The 22,605-nt window shown below is 45.4% G+C and overlaps 1 protein-coding gene across 1 annotated transcript in view; it reads left to right on the top strand.

The window, feature by feature from the left end:
* TBX5 (T-box 5) overlaps positions 1 to 12,385 on the top strand; it is a 51,285-nt gene extending 38,900 nt beyond the window's left edge. The window contains exon 9 of the mRNA XM_027566687.1: positions 10,837 to 12,385. Coding sequence (XP_027422488.1) covers positions 10,837 to 11,414 — 578 coding nt within the window. The 3' untranslated portion in view covers positions 11,415 to 12,385. The remainder of the gene's footprint in view (positions 1 to 10,836) is intronic.
* The last annotated feature ends 10,220 nt before the right edge of the window (positions 12,386 to 22,605 follow it).

The raw sequence follows: 22,605 nt of genomic DNA, 5'->3' as shown, positions 1-22,605 counted from the left end.
TTCCTTGGGGAAAGCTTATTTGAAATGTTCAGACGCATTTATTTATTTACACTTGCACGTACACACAAATACAGAGTTTTGCTTTTACTTTTAATTCTTGATATCATACTGTACCTATTTTGCAACTTGTATTTCTTAAAATTTTAGAATATATTGTATTTTTTTAACTTTTTATTTTATATAGGAATATAGTTAATGAAAGGGCTTCCCTGGTAGCTCAGCTGGTAAAGAATCCACCTGCAGTGCGGGAGACCAGGCTTCAATTCCTGGGTCGAGAAGATCTGCTGGAGAAGGGATAGGCTACCCACTCCAGCATTCTTGGGCTTCCCTGGTGACTCAGCTGGTAAAGAATCTGCCTGCAGTGTGAGAGACCTGGGTTCAGTTCCTCATTTGAGAAGATCCCCTGGAGGAGGGAAAGGCTACACACTCCAATATTCTGGCCTGGAGAATTCCATGGACTGTATAGTCCATGGGATCGCAGAGTCGGACACAACTGAACGATTTTCACTTTCATAGTTAATGAACAATGTTGTGTTGGTTTAAGGTGTACAGTAGAGTGAATCAGTCATACATATACATGTTTTGATTCTTTTTTAAATTCTTTTCCTATTTAGGTTGTTACATAATATTGTGTAGAGCTCCCTGTGCTCTATAGTAGCATACACTGTAGATGTCTTTTCATGACCCTAGAACAGCCTCATTCTTTTTAGCTGCTGAAAAGGAAATATTACCCCAAAAGGATAAAGCCAAGTTTATGTTTTCAAGGGTAGTCAGGGAGTATGCTTTCAGAGACTTGGTTGTATTATAAGCCTATAACTTACACTCCAGGGAACCTCCTTGGAATTTGATGTGCTATTTAGTCCTTGGGCAAGGTTTTTCCCAAGTGAATTCTGAGCTCTTCTTTCTTTTCCAGATCAATACCAAAAAAAAAGACAGAGAGGGAGAAAAGAAAATCATGATAGATTTTGCCTCCTGTGCATCCCCTCTTTAAATCTCCTAGGCTGTTGTCTGAGACATCTCATCATTTCCTTTGCCTAATGAGAAATGGATGACTTCTTCCTAAGCTATCTGAGTCCAGAGGGGAAGTTAAGGCAGGAAATTTCGGGTGGCACATTTTCCAAGGCAGAATCGAAGGTGTGGATGTGGGCAGTGGGGCCAGGGAAACAGATTTGAGTCTCAACTCTGCCACCAACTTCCTGGATGACCTCAGGCAGGTGTCCTAGCCTCTCTGGGCATCAGTTTCTCACTTTGTAAATGGTGCTAAGTTCCTGAAAGCAGTTGGTGCTTGGTGAGCACCCCATGGGTGGCAACGAAGTGAATCCCAGGAGGAAGTAAAGAGACGGCTGCTCATTTAGGTGAAGGTTTGGGAAGACAGACATAAGGGGAGGGGACTGTGCAACCTCCTGCCTACACCTGTGATTTTCAGAGTCAGACTAGTGAGATAAATCTGACCTTTGCCATTTTCACATGTTTATGATTAGGGGAAAGTTACTTAGTCAGTGCCTCTAATCCTCACAACAGACCTCTGTAGATTGCAGCCCACAATTGGACCTGTCTCCTTGGCTTGGTGTGAGGAGGCTATGAAATCAGCGCTAGGTTGACTTAATAAACCAGCTCTGTTTTGCTCCAGACGGTCCATGGTCCCATCATCAGAGTGCTCCCTGTTGGATCTCAAAGCCCCATCAGCCAACACGACGCCTTTCAAAGTCCAGTGGTGCCTGGACCTTCTTTTTTGACCTGAGAAAAGGAACACAGTTTGGCTATTTGACATTTACCAAAGTCACGTTTTGAAAGAGGGAAGAGCTGTCATGGGTCCAAACATGGGGCTGGGGAGCTGACCCAGTGAGACCAGGCTTTCCAGACTTACCTGAAGCCCATCCAGACTCTTGGATCTGGAAGGCCTGAGCAGCATCAGCCCATCAGACCCCCTGGCCCGACTCCCAGCACGCCCGCTGCTGGATGGGCTGGAGCCCAGATGCCTGCAATATGCCTCTTCAGGCACAACCAGGGGTTAAGAATGTCCTGTAGAGCATAGATCCCGGTGCAGAGATGCTGTTTCATATTATATTTCAGGGAGCCCTGCCGAGGTTCCAGGCTACAACCTTTTCAGGAACATTATTAAGTAGGCACTGTTATATAAACCCATTTTACAAATAGGGAACCCGAGGGAAAATTGTGAGCTGATAGTTTTTTTTTTCTTTTAATTAATTAATTTATTTTAATTGGAGGCTAATTACTTTACAATATTGTAGTGGTTTTTGCCATACATTGACATGAATCAGCCATGGGTGTACATGTGTCCCCATCCTGAACCCCCCACCCACCTCCCTCCCCACCCCATCCCTCAGGGTTGTCCCAGTGCACTGGCTTTGAGCTCCCTGTTTCATGCATCGAGCTTGGACTGGTGATCTGTTTCACATATGGTAATATACATGTTTCAATGCTATTCTCTCAAATCATCCCACCCTTGCTTTCTCCCACAGAGTCCAAAAGTCTGTTCTTTATATCTGTGTTTCTTTTGTGGTCTAGCATATAGGGTGATGGTTACCATCTTTCTAAATTCCATATATATGCGTTAATATACTGTATTAGTGTTTTTCTTTCTGACTTACTTCATTGATGTTCTTTTTTTTAAAGCTACTTTTAAAAATATTTTATTTATTTTTATTTACTTATTTATTTTGGCTGCATTGGGTCTTCGTTGCTGCGTGTGGGCTGCTCTCTAGCTGCGGCGCTTGGGCTTCTCATTGCAGTGGCTTCTCGTGTTGGGGAGCACAGGCTCTAGGGAGCATGGGTTTCCGTATATGCAGCATGTGGGCTCAGTGGTTGTGGCTCCCAGGCTCTAGAGCACAGGCTCAGTTGCCCTGCGGCATGTGGAATCTTCCCAGACCAGGGATTGAACCTGTGACCCCTGCATTGGCAGGCAGACTCTCAACCTCTGGACCACCAGGGAAGTCCGAACTGATGGTTCTTAAAGGCAGAGTTTGAACCCACGCCTGGCCTGCAGACTCTGCCTGGACTGTGAACCATCACCGTACCTGTCTCCATTACCTTTGCTTATGAGCTGCAGTCTCCAAATTTCATCGTCCCACTAGAGATCTGCTCTTGAGATTGGGTCCTATTTGCTGATGAAGAGCTCACAGGTTTGAATTAAAGAGTTCTTTCAATTAAATTGATGCCAGACCTAGTTACAAAGAATCAGGGTGCTGTTTTAGGTTCGATATTGATAGCAGCATCCTTGGAAATGCACTCCTGGAGGATACAGGAGGAAGGCTTTGAATGCAAGGCTGTGAACCTCTTTGGGTGATGGGAGTGGTTGTCCTGCACGTGGTGCTTTGCTGGGATCCTTGCTTGAGCTTGGAATCGACTTGAGGTGGCCCCCAGGAAAGCTGGAGTTGGTGGCTGGTCCACTGCGGTCTCCCCCAGCAGCTGATACTTCCCAGCAGCATGATGGTGGGTAACTTGCTTCAGCTTTCTGAGCCTCAGCCAGCTTTTCTGCAGAACAGGGGAGGACAGTAGCGCTTACGCTGCAGGGTTGTCATGAGATGAAATGAGATAATCCCGGTGATGCACTTGAGAACCTGGTACCTATAAGTCCTCTACTGAAGGTGAGCTCACAGCTGCCCTGACTTTGGGAAACGCACACCGTTTCAAGCGGTTCAGACATTACTATGACTTGTTACTGACTTGTTTGATGGCAGTGGAAATCCAATGCTATGGAGATACACAAAGTGCTAACAGAAAGCAAAGTGGGGGACTTCCCTGGTGGCCCAGTGGTTGAGAATCCACACTTCCAATGCAGGGGACGTGAGTTCAATCCCTGGTTGGGAAACTGAGATCCTGTATGCCACGGGGCAGCCGAATCTGGGCATCATGCTGTAACAAAGATCAGACACAGCCAAATAAATAAGTGTTTTTAAAAAGTTATTAAAGAAAAAACAGCCAAGTGGATTATTGGACTAGAGTGGGGTGTCAGGGAAGAATTTCAGCTGAGGTCTATGGAGAGTGGGTGTCATATATGAGATTGGGGAGCCAAGCAGGTGTCTAGGCATAGAGAAGAGCAGACCCTTGGAAAATGGGGAGGCCCCTCTCACTGGGGGAGTGGACGTAAGGCCAGCATGGTTTGAAGACAGAACAGGGAAGAGTGATGGGAGAGAAGGCTGCTGAGGAAGGCAGGACCAGCACAATGCTAGCCCTTGTGAGCCACTTTGAAGGCTTCGGATTTTATCTTAACACTGATGGGTGGCCTTTGCAGGGGCTTGAATCCATGAGGGATGTGATTTTGGTTTTGTTTTGAGCCAGTCCCTTTGCTGTGATTGAACTGATGCCAGGGATGGTTCATAGGCTCCAAGGTGTGTGAGATGGTGATGGCTCAGACCAAGGAGTGTGGAGAAGAGCTGGAGATGTCAGAGGAGTCAGGACGTTGCGACTGGTTGCAGATAACAAGGTGAAGGATTGCCCCCTCTTTGACAGATGTTGACCCTGAGGCTCAGAGAGATGGAATAACTGGCACAGAGTCACCCAGTGAGTAAGCAGCTCCGGCCCCTGGTTCATTCTGAGGTCTGTGCACTTGGGGTGCAGGGCTCATTTTACCTTTGCAGAAACCTCTGCCCCTCTTGCCTCCCTCCACCCAGAAAAGACAGCTCCTAGGGACAGAGAACATTCCAGCCAAGCTCCATCTGTCCTGCCTGCCTGCCTCGGAGACGACAAAAAGCAATTCATCATCAGCCTCCATTGTAAAGCGATAAGGAATCAGCCGAGGTTTCCTTCCAGTTTGGGACTCCCGTTAAGTGATAACTCCATGGGTGGCTTCTCTCCCACCCCGGCCCCTGCCTGCCCCACTATCTGACTTCCCCTCATTGTCTGTCTCCTTTCCAACCGGCCCAGGAGGCAGCCCCAGTGAAATGTCAAAGGACCAGGCCAGCCGGGGGGCCCCTTGTGTTTGGACCCAGCTGTCTCCAAACTATCTCTCCTGATGGGAGGAGCTAAAAAAGCTGGGAAAGTGTTTTATCAATGCCACTCAATCACATCCAGTTCACCCGGGCCTGGGAGACCACTTGTCTGTCTTTCTGTCTCCTTCCCACCCTGACAGCCCTCCCCAAGCACTGGAAACCAGAGGCGACCCAAATAAAGGTTTTAGCAAAGCCAGTTACTGCACTGGATACTGAGAAGGAAAGGGGAGTGAAATTGGGTACCGTTAAGGGCTTTGCATTTCCTCAGCCTCCTTGGTTTTTAGAGCAACCCCACACCCTTTCCTTCACTGGAGTCTCCCTGTAGTCTTTGAGTCACAGGAGATGCCTTCCACCCCTGTGGCAAATAGGAGGCAAATAGAGGAATAAGAGCTTGGGATAGATTCCCAAGGTTATATGGCTGATGAGTGGCCAATCCAGGCTGCAGTCATCAAATAAATATTAATGGCACATTTTATACCGGGCGCTGTGCTGTATGCTGAAGATAAGGGGAGAGAGATGGCAAAGGTCTCTATTCCCAGGAAGCTTGTATTCTCACTGGGGGAGACTGATAGCAAGCAAGTCAGTACATCCCATGGCTTTGGATAGTGACTCACTGAGATTTGAACTGGAGTCTTTGATTCCCAGTCTTCCCACAGTACCATCCAAGTTCTTTTTACTTTAAGGTTAAGAGCTAACAACATGGGGACAAACACATACATACCAATCCATCCATCCATCCAACTATCTATCCATCTGTCTGTCCATCCATACATCTGTTCATCCACCTACCCATCCATTCATCCATCTGTCCTTCCATCTATCTATCTGTCCATCCATCTATCCATTCATCTGTCCATCCATCCATCCACCCATCCACCCATCCACCCATCCATCCACCCATCCATCCACCCATCCATCTATTCATCCACCCATCCATCTATTCATCCATATGTCCTTCCATCTATCTATCTGTCCATCCATCTGTCCATCCATCTATCCATCCATCCATCCATTCATTCATCCATCCAAAGAATCAAGGTTACCACCTGTTCATAGTCTCTGAACACAGTGGGTTTCTTGAAGGCTGAAAGGCTGGGGCCATCTATCAGAAAGAGCACTGTTCAGAGTCATAAGGCCTGAATTAGAGTTCTACTTCTGACTTGGCAAAGGTCACTCAGCTAAGGAGTGGCATTTTATCTCTCTGCCTCCAGTGTCTTTATCTGTGAAGACTCCCCCACAATCTTTCATCTGAATGAACTCCATCAGCAAGGGAAGTGACCTGTTTGGCAGTGGTGAAAATCTTAGCTCAATGGGATCAGAGATTTGAAATTAGCTTTATGAGTTTCCTAGCTCTGGAGTTCACCCAAATACCTTCCAGTATTGGACGACCTTCACAGAGCCGTCTATCCAGTCTTCCAAGAGGGGAAAGAGAGTAGAATTGTATTACTTGGACAGATAAGATTGGAATACTTAGTTTAAATACAAGGAAAATAGAAACTAGACTGCACTATTATTATCTCAATTCCTACATGAAATTTATCTATCATCTTCATGTATAATGGGTTTCCCTGACTGCTCAGTGGTAAAGAATCTGCCTTTGATACAGGAGCCACAGGAGACTCAGATTTGATCCCTGGGTTGGGAAGATCCCCTGGAGAAGGGAATGGCACCCCACTTCAGTATTCTTGCCTAGAGAATCCCACGGACAGAGGAGCCTGGTGGGCTACAGTCCATGAGGTCTCAAAGAGTTGGACACGACTGAAGTGACTTAGCACATTAGCACCCTGTGTATAATACAAACAAGATCTGAGATTTGAATGGTCTAGGGGTTTGCCCAAGGTTATGTATCCAGTGAGTCAAGAGACATAACTCAGTGCCCTAAAATCTGTATCCTGGCTTCATCATTAAAGCCATTTTATCCAGAATCAACAACATCCGGAAACATGCCAGGCACTAGGGTTTTTCACGATGTGGTGTGGTGATCGGTGGTAAGAATCAGGAAGAGCTTTACTGTTATCCAAGGGACTCAGCTGGGTTTTGGACATTTGAAGTGTAATTGACCACCCATATACAGCTTTCTGAAAGCAAGCTGTGGACTCATCTCATCAAGGACTTGACCTTTGACTGCAGCCCATTCCCCCAACTGTGGAAGATAAGCAGGACTCGGCTGGGACAGATGTATTTGCTGTTGATCAGTTATCAGGCTTCCAATAAAAAGATAGAAACCAAGCCATCACGAAAATAAACACAGAGATTACATCCCAAGCATTTATCGTGACCAGCGTGAAGTTTTGATCCTGGCTTTGGAATTTCGTTAGAGTATGATGAGGATCAAGAGAAACTGGAGAATGCTTACGTCCTGTTTCCGTCAATAACCCAGCATCAAGTTTTTCTTAGGACTCTGCATCAGATCTTTGGAGTATTAAGCCTTGGAATGTGTAATTTTACGATTTTCAAAAATGTGGCTCTGGCCTTTTTCATATTATCCTTCCTTGTTTTACTTGTAACCAGTCTGGAAGGGGATCAGAAACTTGGGACTGGTTAGTTTGCCTTTTTTTTTCTCTTGCCAAGGGTACCCTGCAGCTGTACTTTCTATTATTGAAAAGGGGAATGCCCTGGTTAAATGGAAAACCCAAAGGTTATTATTCCAGCAACAATGGAAACATTCAGATTTATGGATCTGAGGGGTGGAGGGAAGGAAGAATGGAGGGAAGGAATTGAAGGAGGAGGTGGCCAGGACAAAAATAAATAAATAAATGGTGTGTAGCAGTGTCCTTAAGATGCCCCCAAAATGCTGGGTTGAAAAGTGAAAAATATGGACCCTTGCTCATCTGGATGTCTTCAAACATCTGGATGGTTGGCATCATGTAGCTAGAACACCTGGAGGAAAGATGATTGCATTTTTCAATTTTTGGGGACCAGTGTTTGAGTATCCTATGGGTCCCAGATGTGTCCCAGAAAGTTTAGCTGAAAATAAGTGCTTGCTATTAGATGGGTACAACCTAGATGTGAAGATACACGTTTGGGGGCAGATTTCGGAGGTACCTGGGGGTATCACCTGGAGAATGATGAGAGTGGAGGTGTTGGGTGGAACCCACATCCAAGCTACCCTAGTTGGCATGGGCTCTTGGCTTATAGTCCAGTGCTAAGCCGTGGGACTTACTGGAGGGAGAAGACTGACTTGAAGATTTACCCCTAAGGACTACCTGCTCATCACAGTGTCAGCCTCCTGCTCTTGTAGGTCCTGCCCTCATTCCCTTGCCCCTGGATGGGGGAGGATGGAGAGGAGCCAAGGATGTGCTCTGAGCAGGACCGCAGCAGTTGACCAGCGCCTGGTAGGGGCTTGGTGAGGGCTCAGTCAGTATTTGTTGGGAGGCTGAAGGAGTGGCATTGGATAGGAGAAATCTAGAGAGCTGGAGGCAAGGTGCGGTCGGCAAAGTGAATTAGTCGTGTCTTTGATTCCAGCCTCCACTCCTTCCCAGCTGCATGGCCTTGAGCAGGTCACTTCTCTGAGCTTTGGTTTCTGCCTCTTAGAGCCAAGAATGAGAACAGCCACCTCGAGGAATGACGGTGAGATTGGAGTTAGGTCACTTAGTAGGTGTTCAATAAATTCTAGCTCTTATTTCCTTCCTTATTTAGTCCTATGTCCTGCCATCAACCATCATTGTGCTCACAGGTGTGGGAGTGTCCCAGGGTTTCACTTTTCTTCACACCCCAAACATGGCATATTTCCTTTTTTTTATATAGACTTTTTTTTTTTTAAGAGGCAAGTGTGTTCTTTTATTGTAAAGTTTAGGCATGAAAGATAGAGTGGCTTACCCAGACCGTATCACCATTTGACAGCACAGCTGGGAAAAGACTCTGTTTTCTAAGTCTAGTTCTCAGTTATTATCGGCATATTTCTTGGTGTTGTTCATTAGAAAGAGATCGGAAGTGAGGAAAGAAAAATCTCCAGCTTGGGGAGTAAAATCCCAGCCAAGGAATGAATCCGTGTGAGGTTTATGCCTCAGTAGAAACTCCCTAGGACTGCTTCCCCTGAAGGAAACACCTGGAGGTGTGTTATTACGGATGGGGTCTGCCAGGACACAGGTGGTGTTACCCTGGCAACACGAGCTGCCCTGGGTGATGGATACAGGAGATTTCCATGCTCGATACTATTAGGCCTGAGTTGCGCAGTGAGGTAAGTATTGCTGACTCTGATTCGAAGATGGTAAAAAGGAGTCCCAGAGATGGCAGATACCTTGGTAGTATCCCACCGATATTAAGTAAAAGGGCCAGAGTCAGGCTCATGCATGTCTAGGTTTTTTAACTGAGGTCTGCATCTTAGGGAGTCTTTGAGCCCCTTGAAGTTGTATGCATTGCTTATGTCTATGCCTACAGTTCTCAAAATGTTGTCCTTCAGTGTTTTTTTCCTAGGAGAGAGCCCAACACTTTTGTTAGAACCCAAGGGGGTCGGTGACCCCAAAGTAGTTAAGGGAGACCCTCTTTCAGAGACAGAACTCTCTATCCATTGCTCTCTCTTAGGGATTAATTAGTGCCCACAGGAGGGAAGTGACTTGCTTGGCGAGGAAACGGTGACACAGTAATTGTACTGTACCAATTACCGTGTCCATTACCAACTCCACCGATCCTAACTAGGCCCTTGTTCACATGAGATGTCAGGAAGGGGTTTGGGGATTCATTCCAGTTTCCATCCATGAATCCGTCTGTCCACTCACTGTTCCATCCATTCCAAAAGTATTTGCTGCATGTCTTAATGTCTAGCATGGATTGAAGAGCAGGGATTTTATCATCAGATTCCTAGGATGCTAATCCCAACTCCGCTGTTTATCAGCCATAGCGGACCATGGGCAAGATTTTTTTATTATTGTTGTCGTTCAGTCACTCAGTCATGTCTGACTCTTTGCGACTCCATGGACTGAGCACACCAGGCTCCCCTGTCCTTCGCTATCTCCCGGAGTTGGCTCAGATTCATGTCCATCGAATCGGTGATGCCATCCAGCCATCTCATCTCCTGTCATCCCCTTCTCCTTACAGTCACTTTACAACGCCATGCTACTTTCTCCTGTACAGCAAAACGAATCGGCCTCACATATGCATGTATCCCCTCCTTTTTGGACTTCCTATGCAGGTCACCATGGTGCATCAGGCAGGTTTCTCAAACTCTGTGTGTCTCCTTTCTCTCGTCTGTAAGATGAGGATACTAGGAGAACCCACCTCATGGGGTTGTTGAGATTAAATGGGTGACCTCATGAAGAGTACTCAGAACGGTGACAGACAGTAAGCCCTGTAGTGTTTTTATTGTTATGGTTGATGCTGTTGTTATTGTTATTAGGTATAAGCCCCAGGTTCTGGGAAGATAGTGGTGGGTGTTCCAGACCATATGTTGCCTTCCTGAAATTTACATGCTGGGGAGGAAGAGAATAATAATAATTGTCATTTATTGAACGTTTCCTTGTACCAAGCTCTGGACTAAGTACTTAAGCTATATTTTCCTATTTCATTAGAGCTTCCCTTTCTAGTGCCGTTATGACTCTTTCCATTTTATAGGTGAAGAAGCTGAGCTCAATCTCCCCAGCTTACTAGAAACTATACAAAGCATCTTCTATAACAATTGCATTAATGTTCTACTGAGGGAATACACTGAAATTTATTTTTTAAAAAAGAAACTGGGCTCGGAAAGGTCAAACTGTTTGCTTAGGGCTCCGTAGCCCAAAGTCTTAGCCGTGACAGGCCATCCCCTTAATGATCAGAACGGAGGTTGGAGCTAATCATCTTCCAGACTTAATCCTTCCATCCTTGGGCCAAATGGCTGTCTCAGCCTTGAGCTGTGGGGTGGCTGGTCCCTGGCCTCATGGGTGTCTGTCGTCCTGTCTTCCCACAGATGAAGAATGTTCCAGCACAGACCATCCCTATAAGAAGCCCTACATGGAGACATCACCTAGCGAGGAGGACCCCTTCTACCGTTCTGGCTACCCCCAGCAGCAGGGCCTGGGTGCCTCCTACCGGACAGAGTCAGCCCAGCGGCAGGCCTGCATGTACGCCAGCTCCGCGCCCCCCAGCGAGCCCGTGCCCAGCCTGGAGGACATTAGCTGCAACGCCTGGCCCAGTATGTCCTCATACAGCAGCTGCACGGTCACCACCGTGCAGCCCATGGACAGGCTACCCTATCAGCACTTCTCCGCCCACTTCACCTCGGGGCCCCTGGTCCCCCGGCTGGCCAGCATGGCCAACCACGGCTCCCCGCAGCTCGGAGAGGGAATGTTCCAGCACCAGACCTCCGTGGCCCACCAGCCTGTGGTCAGGCAGTGCGGGCCTCAGACTGGCCTCCAGTCCCCAGGCAGCCTTCAGGCGTCGGAGTTTCTGTACTCTCACGGTGTACCAAGGACCCTGTCCCCGCATCAGTACCACTCCGCCGTGCACGGAGTCGGCATGGTTCCAGAGTGGAATGACAACAGCTAAGGCCAGGCCTGCTCCTCTGCTGCCATTTCCAGAGGGAGGGGAGAGAGAGGGAGAGAGAGACAGCCACAGGGAGAACCCCACGGAAGAGATGTCTCATTTCACCCTGCATTCACGTCTGCACTTGAGAACTGCCCCTGCCCCCACACCCCCCACCCCGACACTGATGTAATCAGTCGCTTGAAACCACAATTCAAAAAATGTGACTTTGTTTTGTCTCAAAACTAAAAAACGACAAGAAGAGATGAGTCCCCGCCCTCCCCCGCCCCCCTCCACGACCACCACCCTCCTCGACCGGCCACAATCACACCACCTCCAGGACGCCCTCCCTGATTTCTTCTTTTGGACTCCAGAAAGTCCTGCCTCCTGGAGTGTTTGATCCTCATGCGTAGTTGGAGTCCTTCCCTGTCTTGGTGTTAATGTTGACTTGTTATATAATAAATAATAATATATTTTTTTTCTTTCAATTTTCTTAATGGGACCCAGTCCCTTATTTGGGGGAGGTCTGAGGCAAGTATGTTTCAAGATATGTACTTGTGGGGTTCCCCTCAAATACTCCTCCAACCCCCCAAACCTAAATTGGCCACCCTCCCTCTTGACTAAGAAATTACCTACCTCTGCCAGGGATGTTTCTGCCAAGCTTCCCTGCGCCCCAGCTTCTCTCTGATCTTGGCCTCCCTTCCCCATCCTCACGGAGCCCAGGTTTGCCTCCTGCCCACCAGTGGGGTCAGGATAACGCCCGACTCCATCTGGCGTCCTATCTCACTCGGCCCTCCCGTCTCCGCGTCCTTCCCGCCCGCTGAAACGTGGCCTATACCTTCCCAACCGGAAATCTCGCTTTGAAAAACTTAAAAAGCCCCGGTTTACATGCGGGCAGAACTGTGATAAGGAAGGCGCAAGCTCTGTGCTGACAAGCGTTGTGAAAAAGCCAAAATAAATATTCGTCCTGATAACCAAAAAAAAAAAAAAAAAAACCAACAACAAAGCCAGCCCCCAGCTTCCAAACCTCCATCACCGCCGCCGATGACCCAAACTGGATACAAAAGCACCACCACCATCCCTAAAGAAGAAGCCAGACTTATTCACTGAGGCGCGTTCTCCAAAGACATCACACCAGCAGCAAATGCAGACCCTAAACTGTGGTTACTGAAAGCAGAAAATGGTATTAAAAGAAAGTGTGTAAGTAAAACGTTATTGCAGGGTTCTTCAGATGTAATATTTTACTGGTACTATTTATTTATAAATAGGAGTTCTAATTAAGTAATAACCTGAAACGGAATCCAGCATGGGAGCTGGCCAAAAGCTTTTAATTTTATTGATACTCAAAACCAAGTTTGCATTTTTCCTTCCCTTTCAAATGTGCTTTGCTTTCATGATTAAAAAAAGTTATTGTGTTTTTTTTTTTTAAACTGACCCTAATAAAGAGAACAGGGTAATATGTGAGACTGCGTATGTTCAAGTACGTAAGAGTGTGTGAGTCTGTTTGTCATGTCAGTGTCTTTCTGCGATTATGTCTTTTTATGTTGCTAAGGGCGGGGTGGGATGAGAATTAAGTACTCGTTTCGTATATTTGTGTGCCAGTTAATGCCTAATAAATACCATGTGCTTTAAAAAGTACAAGGGACTTGAACACCCATTTTTTCCCCCTGTGTTCTTTCAATGGACTGAATTGAGAGGAGATTCAGTGGAGGAAACAGAAGTTGTCTGGCAGGTGAATTTTTCGCCCCATCTGCTTTCTCCAGCTGTTCTCAGGGGTGTTTGGAATCCTGTATTCAAGCGTGATGGAGCTGAATGTGTTTATCCACTGACTTAGACTTCTGGAATGGAGATATTTGTTTTAACTGAATTTGAGTCGGCACTGGAAAAGAAAAATCAGGAATCCTAACTGGTAAAAAAAATGATATTGGCCATACCTAATAATACTTGGTTTTCTGAAAGATTTCTTTTTTTGAGTTAATTTATTGCAATGACTTGTTTCAGAGGTCCCCAATTCAGGTAACTTTCTGAACCTTCTGTGGATATTTACTCAAAGCCCACAGATTTAGGATGTATGAGTTTGTCCTGACACTTAGAGGGCAAAACAGAGCAGCAAACCTGTAACGAGTTTAGTGCTGCCATTTTTTTTTTCTATTTTTATAATTTTGGTGCCCATACCTTTCAAATGATCTAGAACCATCAAATGTGTCACATTGCCTTAAAACAAGAACAACTGGCTTGTTGATTCCAAATTATTCATTTAATCGGGTCCCCCTGGACCTTTCCTAGCAGAGAACTCCCAGGAAGTGTGAATTAATTATAAAGAGATGACAATTCAGCTTCTCTCAAGTATGATGGAGAAACTAGGTCAATGGCCTTCCTGTCCCCACAGAGAATGAATGAGTTAAGTTTTACTGGAGAAGTTCTGACTGTACTCTAGATATTTACTCTCATGAGTTAATAAAGGGGATTTGAAAAACTTACCTTCCCAACTAATTAACCAACTACACAAGATAAGCAGTCTTAGTCTTTCTCAAGAGCATCACAAGAATACTGAGTTAACACTCCTATCTCCAGCACTCAAACAGTCGCTTCTTTGGAGAGTCATTAAAAATATGTCCAAGCTTCATAAATCAAAAAGGGGACACTGTCCTTCATAACAGAAGCTAACTGACCTCTTCTGGTTCCAAACAGTGGTAATAAAGGACCTTTATACTAAATTGGTAGGTTTAAGGATGTCATATCCAAAGATTCATGTAGTCTTATCATTGTTTAGATGTCAAAAGACACAACACTGGGGACTTCCCTGGTGATCCAGGGGTTAAGACTTTGCCTTCCAAGGCAGGGGATGTGGGTTTGATCCTTGGTCGAGGAGCTAAGATCCCACATGCCTCATGGCCAAAAAACCAAAGCATAAAACAGAAGCATACTGTAACAAATTAAAGAAAGACTTTTAAAATGGTCCACATTAAAAAAAATATTTAAAAATTTAAAAAGACACAACACAAATGACTATATTTCTGTAATATCTTTCGTGGATGCTTGCTCTGGACTGGACAAGGGGTAAGCATGGAGGACACAGTGATGAACAAGGTCATAGAGGTTGTGTCAGCCTGGAGTTTATGGCTTTACTGAGAGAAGCAGCCCTTAGGTAATTGTCTTCTTAATGAGTAATTGCAAAGGCAGGGAGAACTATGAAAGCAGTGTGCGTAATGTCATAAAGAAATAAAACATGGAGTCCTAACCCGGGTTTTGAGCGCTGAATGATGAGCAGGAATTAGCCACATGAAAAGTTGGGGAGGAAACCTTTCAGGCAGTGGGAACAGCTTGTGCAAAGGTCCTGAGGCAGAAATGGGGGTGGAGGAATGAGCTACAGGTTCATGAATGGATAGTAATCACCGAGTCTACCTTTATTCATTTGTTCAACAAGCATGTGTTGGAGTCCCAACCTGTGTGAAAGATACTCCTATCTGTCGAAGACCTACTGATGGTGTAAGGTCTTTTCCAGTTTCTCACCATAGCTGCAGAGGACAGACAGGATTTGTGAGCTGGTGGGCTTCTTTGTACTTGGGAGAGAAACAGTACAGCGTCCTTCTGGCTTCCTTGTCCAACACTGAGCACTCAAGTGTGGGAATTAAAGTTATGAGGCAGAGGAGCACCAGAGCCATCAGAGACTCTGACCATTAGTATGAGCCCAGAGAGCTTGGGAGCACTCACAACAGTGTGGCAGAGCTCAGCATGGAACCTAAGTCTGTCCAAGCCTTGGCTTCCTTGGTCACGAAAAGGACCTCTTTTACCTGCTTCAAAGGACTTTTGTGAGGTTTGAGATAATTATCTCTGGACATGTCCAGTTAAGTCCCTATCTCAGTACATGCTTAATAAAGAAAGACTTTGATCCATGAAATGCAAGTTACATATAACTTTTTATTCATTGACTTAGCGAATGCACATTTTAATAATAATTATAACAATACAGGAAATTTCCTGGTGGTCCAGTGGTTAGGACATGGAGCTTTCACTGCTGAGGGCCTGTGTTCAATCCCTGGTCAGGGAACTAAGATCCCACAAACCACCTGCCATAGCCAAATAATAATAATAATGATGATGATGCTAATGAGAAAATAGGAAATTTCATAGACTCCTGGCTGGAATGAAGATAGATAAACCGTTTGGGAGGAGAGTTTAGCAAAATAGTCAAAAGCCTTAAAAATGTGCTAATCATTTAACTGGAAAACTCTGTTTTAAGGAATTGGTCCAAAGGTCATAATCTGGGGTGTGCTCAAATATTTATTTTCTGGGATGTTCATTCAGTTCAGTTCAGTTCCACTCAGTCGTGTCCGACTCTTTGCGACCCCATGAATCGCAGCACGCCAGGCCTCCTTGTCCATCACCAACTCCGGAGTTCACCCAAACTCACATCCATCGAGTCGGTGATGCCATCCAGCCATCTCATTATGATTTCTTTAATCATACAAAACTGGAGACAACTGGAGTTGGGGTAAATAAATTAATGTCCAAGCAGACAGTGCAATACTGCTTTTCCATTAAGAAACACATTTATGAAGACAACTTGAAGGAGATGCTCAATACCCATTGTGACTGAAAGAATGGGTCACAAGTAGCATGCCCACCAGCACCTCAGTTTTATTAACTACATCTGCATTCATTCGTGCTCAGAGGAGAAAAACCAGGATGTAGAACGCAATAATAACAGTGATGAGAATTGTTGGTGCTGATGAGAATTGTGGGTGTTTAAAGTTTCTCTGTGTATTTGGATAGTTTCTATTTTTTGAGATGAAGATGAATTATCTTTATAATTAGGAATAGAATTAGTGAAACAAAATCACATTTATTTTCTGGCCATTGACCAAATGGAATTTGTGAGGAAGGTGAGTTACCAGTATCTGCTTTGAGGATAAAGAGATGGAGATTCTGTAAGGGGTGACAGTGGGCAGTGACAGAGCTGGGTACCAGTCCAAGACGGCTGCCTGCTGAGTGTGGGATGTTCTCCTTGGCAGAAACAAGGAGGCATCTGGATATTTCTCTGGCTCCATTTTTTGGGGTTGAATTTTGGAGGCTTGGTGCTCTTATTGGGTCAAACTATTGTCCTGAGAGAACTGGTCTCTTGTTAATGAATACACACAAGCACGCACACACACAGACACAAGCACACATGTGCACACACACACACATGAACACACAGATATACACATATACAAGGACACAAGCACGCACACAAAAGACAAAAACACATATACACACATATACATACATATACACACATGTGCACACACATATGAACACACAGATATACACATATACAAAGACACAAGCACGCACACAAAAGACAAAACACATATACACATATATACACACATATACACATACATACACACGTGCACACACACACACATGAACACACAGATATACACATATACAAGGACACAAGCACGCACACAAAAGACAAAACACATATACACATATATACACACATATACACATACATATATACACACATGTGCACACACACACATGAACACACAGTTATACACATATACAAGGACACAAGCACGCACACAAAAGACAAAAACACATATACACACATATACATACATATACACATACATATGTACACACGTGCACACACACATGAACACACAGATATACACATATACAAAGACACAAGCATGCACACAAGCATGCACACAAGCATGCACACATATACAAAGACACAAGCATGCACACATATAAAGACACAAGCATGCACACAAAAGACAAAAACACATATACATACATATACACATACATATGTACACACGTGTGCACACACACACATGAACACACAGATATACACATATACAAAGACACAAGCATGCACACAAAAGAAAAACACATATACATACATATACACATACATATGTACACACGTGTGCACACACACACATGAACACACAGATATACACATATACAAAGACACAAGCATGCACACAAAAGACAAAAACACATATACCCATATATACACACATATACACATACGTACGTACACACACGTGCACACACATACACACAAGCGCACAAACTAGACCACTAAATAAGTCCCTTATCTATGTATTTTTAATTGAATTTGATTTACAATGTTGTGCTGTTTCAGGTGTATACCAACGTGATTCAGTTTATATATATTTATTCTTTCAGATTCTTTTCCAGGAAGCCCCATTTCTAATCCTGAGGTTTAGGTCCCCGGAAATGTCAGATGTTCATACTCTGCTGATCTTTAGAGAAGAGGAAACGAAGGTCTGAGTGTCTCCAGGGTGGAGGCAGTGACTTGCCCAAGGCCAAGAGGCTACTTAATGGCAGAGATGGGGCCAACACCCAGACAAACTGCATTTGTTCTAGATTCCTTGTGTGATGGGTATTTGGTATTTTGTGACCTCCCTGCATCTGTTCTTCCTTCTTTTGGAGATTGCACCCTGAATCTTTGGGAGGGTTTATATCATTCGCATTGTGTGTAGTCTTGGTGGGCACAGCAAATGGCTGGGTCAGTGCCCAGCTCTGTCTCCTGGGTCCATCCTCTGGGTCACTTGCAGATTGGGTGGATGGTCTAGCTTTCTGTATCTGAGTCTCTCTGTTTTTGACATCTTTCTCTAGCCTTAGGCATGTGCTTGGCCAGGGAAAAGTAATGAAGGACCAGAGTACTACCTTGTAAATATCTCAGCTTTCTGTCCCTTTGATGGGACCACTTTGGGTTTGTTTTACAGTCTCTTATGGGATCCCTAGGGGGACTGAGTCCCACTTGCTCACAAAGGTGACCTGCTGTTGTTTAGTCGCTCAGCCGTGTCTGACTATTTGTGACCCCATAGACTGTGGCCCACCAGGCTCTTCTGTCCATGGGATTTTCCAGGCAAGAATACTGGAGTGAGTTGCCATTTCCTTCTGCAGGTGATCTTCTTGACCTGAGGATCAAGTCCAGGTCTTCTAGCAGGCGAATTCTTTACCACTGCACCCCCTGGGAAGCTCGACCTGCTTGTTACCACACCCCTAACTGGTTTCTTTCCCTTCCTTATCTCGAATCTCACTCCATTCAAGTAGACCACTGCACCCAAATCCTTGTTTTAGGGTCTTCTTGGAGGAAACCTGCACTAGGAGAGTAACACTGTTAATTTAGAGCTTTCCTCTTCTTAGACAAGAGGGTGGGAGCACGTGACCCAGAAAGGCCTATTGCACCTCTTTCTTCCCTCTCCAAGAGAGAATCTTGAGTGGAGAAATAAACAGACCAAGAGCACTAGTGCACATTCAGTTTAGTCCCTTATAAAACCCTTTTTGAGTTCCTTCCACCTACATCCCCCAGATTGTCCCTTTATTATAATTACGACTCTCCAGGCTTCCCTTCGGTAATGTGAATTCCTTTTGAAAGCTGCCACCCCCACTTATAGAGACTGAGCAGAGCCCAGCCCTCATAGCAGGTCATTCACATTGATAGTCTGGCCAAATGGGGCCCACTTGAAGTAGTGCAGTGCACAGCCTGCCCAACTGTCCATGGCGGCCCTGTACCACTGATGTTTTCAACACTTTTTTTAAAGATTGTACCATAGTGGATAAAAACCTTGGTATAGAAATAGCCTTCTGCCGTCAGGTAAGTGAATGTTTAAACCATGAGCATGAGATAGTTGAAACACAATTCAGGTATTCTTAAGGTTGAAGTTTGTCCCTAAAACAGGAGTCCAGAGGAGAAAAAAAAAAAAAAAACAACGAAAAACAGGTACAGAAGGGAAACTTGGGGCACAAGATTTGACTTTGCTTTCTTAATACCAGTTGTATTCAGGGAGTTAGCCTCATTTCTGTTACTTTCATGCAATTGAAATAGCTAGCCAAAAGCTTAGCTATTGCCAGTGGCGTTTCCCAAATCTATCCGGTATCTGCCTTCTTTTCCTGGGGGGAAAAAAAAAACATTTGCAGAAAAAGAAGGGGAGAGAGAGAAAGAGGCAGAGAGATACATAAAGGAACCTAAGAAAAGCTTTTACATTGCTCTAGTTTCTGAAACATAAAAGCTATTCTTTTTGAGTAAATCCATTTTTTTCCCCTGTGGCATTAAGGATAGAGAAATTCCTAGGAAAATAATTTGTCAAGTCCCGACTGATCAAAGATATGTATGAAAAGACCTCACTTTTTTTTTTTTTTTGCTTCCCGAGGAAAAAACCAGCCCCCATCTCCGTTCAGAATGAATTGGCAATTCATTTACTGACTGTCAGATGAAGTAGCACGATCCCCATCACATCTTTAACTGGGACAGGACCAGAAGGAAGCAATTCTGTGCCCACCGAATGTACAAGCTGGGGGTATGTTAGTGATTAAGGGCTCCAGGCCTGGGGGAGGCAGGGAGATATGACTCAGATTCGAAAATGCACCATAAATCTCCCTCTTTTATTCAAAATGTGTGTTTTATAGTCGTTTCCTGGCCAATTGCTGCCTTGAATAAATATATAACATATCTGGACTGAGCTTTTAGGCCCAGAGCTGGGGTTTGTCTTGAGGGCCAAGTATTCTTGATATTTCCAAGAACTTAGCAAAGGGCAAATAACGAAAGCTCTCCTTTCTTCCTGACTCACCAGCCACATCCTACATGGAAAAATCAAAATAAGCGATCAAGGCTAAGTGGGCAGAGAGAGGTAAAGCAACAGCTACTCAGTTGAGCTAATTGCTTGTGTCCTTCAAACAGGCTTCCACTTTAACCTCTCCTCTGATACCCTCAACCAGATACACCCCAATGAAGTTGCCAGCTCCAAGCCATGGACAGCATTTTGTTCAGTCAATGTAGACTAACTCCGACATGTGGCCCAAAACTTTGGTTTGGTGGATTAAGAGTTTATAAAGAGTTTTAGGTTTCCATTTGTTTTTTAAACATCAGGCCATCTCCCCAGCTTTGCCTGCCCCCCACCCCACCTCACCAACTTTCATTGCATTATATCGAGGCTGTCACTTCCAGAGGTGGGAAAGAGAGGAGGCTCATTTCACCCAGTCTCTTTTTCCCTCTCCTTATCAACTTCAGTTAAGCTTGGAGTTTAGGCTCCAGAGTGCTTCACAGCTCTGATTATTGAGGATTTATTACATGCTAAGCACTCTGGTGGCTCAAATGGTAAAGAACCTGCCTGCAATGTGGGATACCCGTGTTCGATCCCTGGGTTGGGAAGATCCCCTGGAGAAGGGAATGGCTACCCACTCCAGTATTCTTGCCTGGAGAATCCCATGGACTGAGAAGCCTGGGGTCTCAAAGAGTTGGACGCAGCTGAGCGACTAACGCTTTCACTTTTTTTCAAGCATTTTATGTGATTATTATGCCTAGGCTCCACACTTGCTATTGAGTATTTTTTGTTTTTGTTTTTTAATTTCTTTACATTTTGGCTGTATCGTGCATGCAGCGTTCAAGACCTTAGTTCCCTGACCAGGGATCGAACCTGCACCCCCTTCATTGGAAGAGCCAAAGAGTCTTAAACCACTGGACCACCGGGGAAGTCCCTACTGTTGAGTGTTTTAGAAGTCAAGGCTAAAAGGGAGATCTACAAAAGATCCCCAAAATGGACCTGGGAAGTGTGCAGGGATCATTTTGGTCCCCATTTTACAGGTGAGCAAATAGAGACTCAGAGGATCTGTCACTCGCCCAGGTTTTCATAGCTGAAATAGACAAACACTTCTACTTCCTCCATCCGCAATGTTGGACACTTATACTCACTGCAAAGCCGAAATAGCATAGTCCCCGCCCTCCAGTGGATCTCAGTCCAGTGTGACATTACATGTCCGTCCTGTGCCTGTGTTCCTGAGGGTTAGCTCAGGGCCTGGCAAGAAGTGGGTGCTCAGAAACTTCCTGTCAAATCCCCCAGTTCGCAACAGGCTGGCTGATCTAACTTGGAGAGAATGTTAATCTTGATATATACATGAAAGTCAATGAAACTTTTTTACTTCTTAGAGAAAGTTGCACTTAAGAACACCTTGGGGGGTACTTCCCAGGGGTCTAGTGGTTAAGACTCCGCACTCCCAATGCAGGGGCTTGGGTTTGACCCCTGCTCAGGGAACTAGATGGGCTTCCCAGATGGCACTAGTGGTAAAGAACCCGCCTGCCAATGCAGGAGACATAAAAGCCTTGGGTTTGATCTCTGGGTGGGGAAGATCCCCCAGAGGAGGGCATGGCAACCCACTCCAGTATTCTTGTCTGGAGAGTTCCATGGACAGAGGAGCCCGGGGGTGCTACAGACCAGAGGGTCGCACAGAGACGGACACGACTGAAGCCACTTAGCACACACGGACACAGAGAACTAGATCCTGAATGCCACATCTATAACCTGGAGCAGTCAAACAAATTAAAAAAAAAAAGACCATGTTTTAAAAAAAGAACACTTGGTGACTTGGTGGTCAGAGGAGACATTTTGGGGAGGAGACAGATGAATTCTGCAGAACCTTCATGTCCCAGTATTATCTCAGGATCTTGCTTGGAATGAGGTTCAAAGCTAAAGAATGGAGGCATGTGGGGTGGGGTGACTACATGAGACCACCGATCAAGCTGCCCAGAAGGGAACCCCACCTCTGGCACTTCTCCACAATGCCAAATCTGGTAAACATCTTCCATTTCCTGTGCTCTGGTTTCTCTACTTGTAAAATATTTTTTAAGATATTTATTTGGCCGCACTGGGTCTTAGTTGCAGCACTCTAGATCTTTCGTGGCCGTGTGGGGGGCCCAGTTACCCCGCGGATTAGTGGGATCCTAGCCTCCCACTCAGGGATCAAACCAGTTTCCCCGCACTGTGCACTGCGAGGCAGACTCCCAACCACTGGACCACCAGGGAAGTCCCTCTGCTTGTGAAATGTTGATAAGAGGATGTTTGTGAATAAAAGCAGCGAAGGCAGAATGAAGGACCTATTTGCATGGCTCTCAGCACGCAACAAATACTCAGAAACTGGCACTGATGACAGACACTGTCTGTCTCCTGCCTGTTTCCATCAAGAATCTTGGACTGGGCTTCCCTGCTGGCTAACGAATCTGCCTGCCAGTGCAAGAGACACCGGTTCAATCCCTGATCCAGGAAGATCCCACATGCCATAGAGCAGCTAAGCCCATGCACCACAATTACTGAGCCTGTGCGCTAGAGCCTGGAAGCCACAACTCCTGAGCCCATGAGCTACAACTACGGAAGCCCATGCACTGAGAGCCTGTGCTCTGCAACAAGAG

This window comes from Bos indicus x Bos taurus, chromosome 17 (assembly GCF_003369695.1).
Source record: "Bos indicus x Bos taurus breed Angus x Brahman F1 hybrid chromosome 17, Bos_hybrid_MaternalHap_v2.0, whole genome shotgun sequence".
Taxonomy (NCBI): Eukaryota; Metazoa; Chordata; class Mammalia; order Artiodactyla; family Bovidae; genus Bos; species Bos indicus x Bos taurus.
This window is presented reverse-complemented; position numbering and strand designations above follow the sequence as displayed.